The following is a 464-nucleotide window of genomic DNA, read 5'->3' as shown; positions in this document are numbered from 1 at the left end:
ATAGAAATATCAATAGGATAAGTAGAACCAATACCTAACCAAACTGCAACTAAAGTCCCTAAAAGGAAAAGAATCGTAGCAATTGGACGACGATAAGGGTTTTGGAATTTATTAGTACTTTCAATAAATGGGATAAAAATTAAACCAGCAGGTACCGCTGCCATTAATAAAACACCTAAAAGTTTGTTTGGTACTACGCGTAAAATTTGGAAAACTGGATAAAAGTATCACTCTGGTAAAATTTCAAGTGGAGTTGCAAATGGGTTAGCAGGTTCACCAATAACCGCAGGATCTAATACTGATAAACCAATAATACATGCAAAAGTACCTAAAATAACAACAGGGAACATGTATAATAGATCGTTTGGCCAAGCTGGTTCACCGTAAGTATTGTGACCCATCCCTTTAGCTAATTTTGCTTTTAAAACTGGATCGCTTAAATCAGGTTTTTTAGTAACTGACAT

General features: G+C 34.9%; 1 protein-coding gene across 1 annotated transcript; it reads right to left on the bottom strand.

Moving 5' to 3' along the window:
- Nucleotides 1-227: 227 nt before the first annotated feature.
- On the bottom strand, nt 228-464 carry VOLCADRAFT_93639 (uncharacterized protein; the record flags this gene model as incomplete). Its single annotated transcript, XM_002952791.1, has 1 exon — nt 228-464. The coding sequence occupies one exon, from the start codon at nt 462-464 to the stop codon at nt 228-230; it is 237 nt and encodes a 78-aa protein (XP_002952837.1).

Source organism: Volvox carteri (genome assembly GCF_000143455.1).
Source record: "Volvox carteri f. nagariensis unplaced genomic scaffold VOLCAscaffold_32, whole genome shotgun sequence".
Lineage (NCBI taxonomy): Eukaryota > Viridiplantae > Chlorophyta > Chlorophyceae > Chlamydomonadales > Volvocaceae > Volvox > Volvox carteri.
This window is presented reverse-complemented; position numbering and strand designations above follow the sequence as displayed.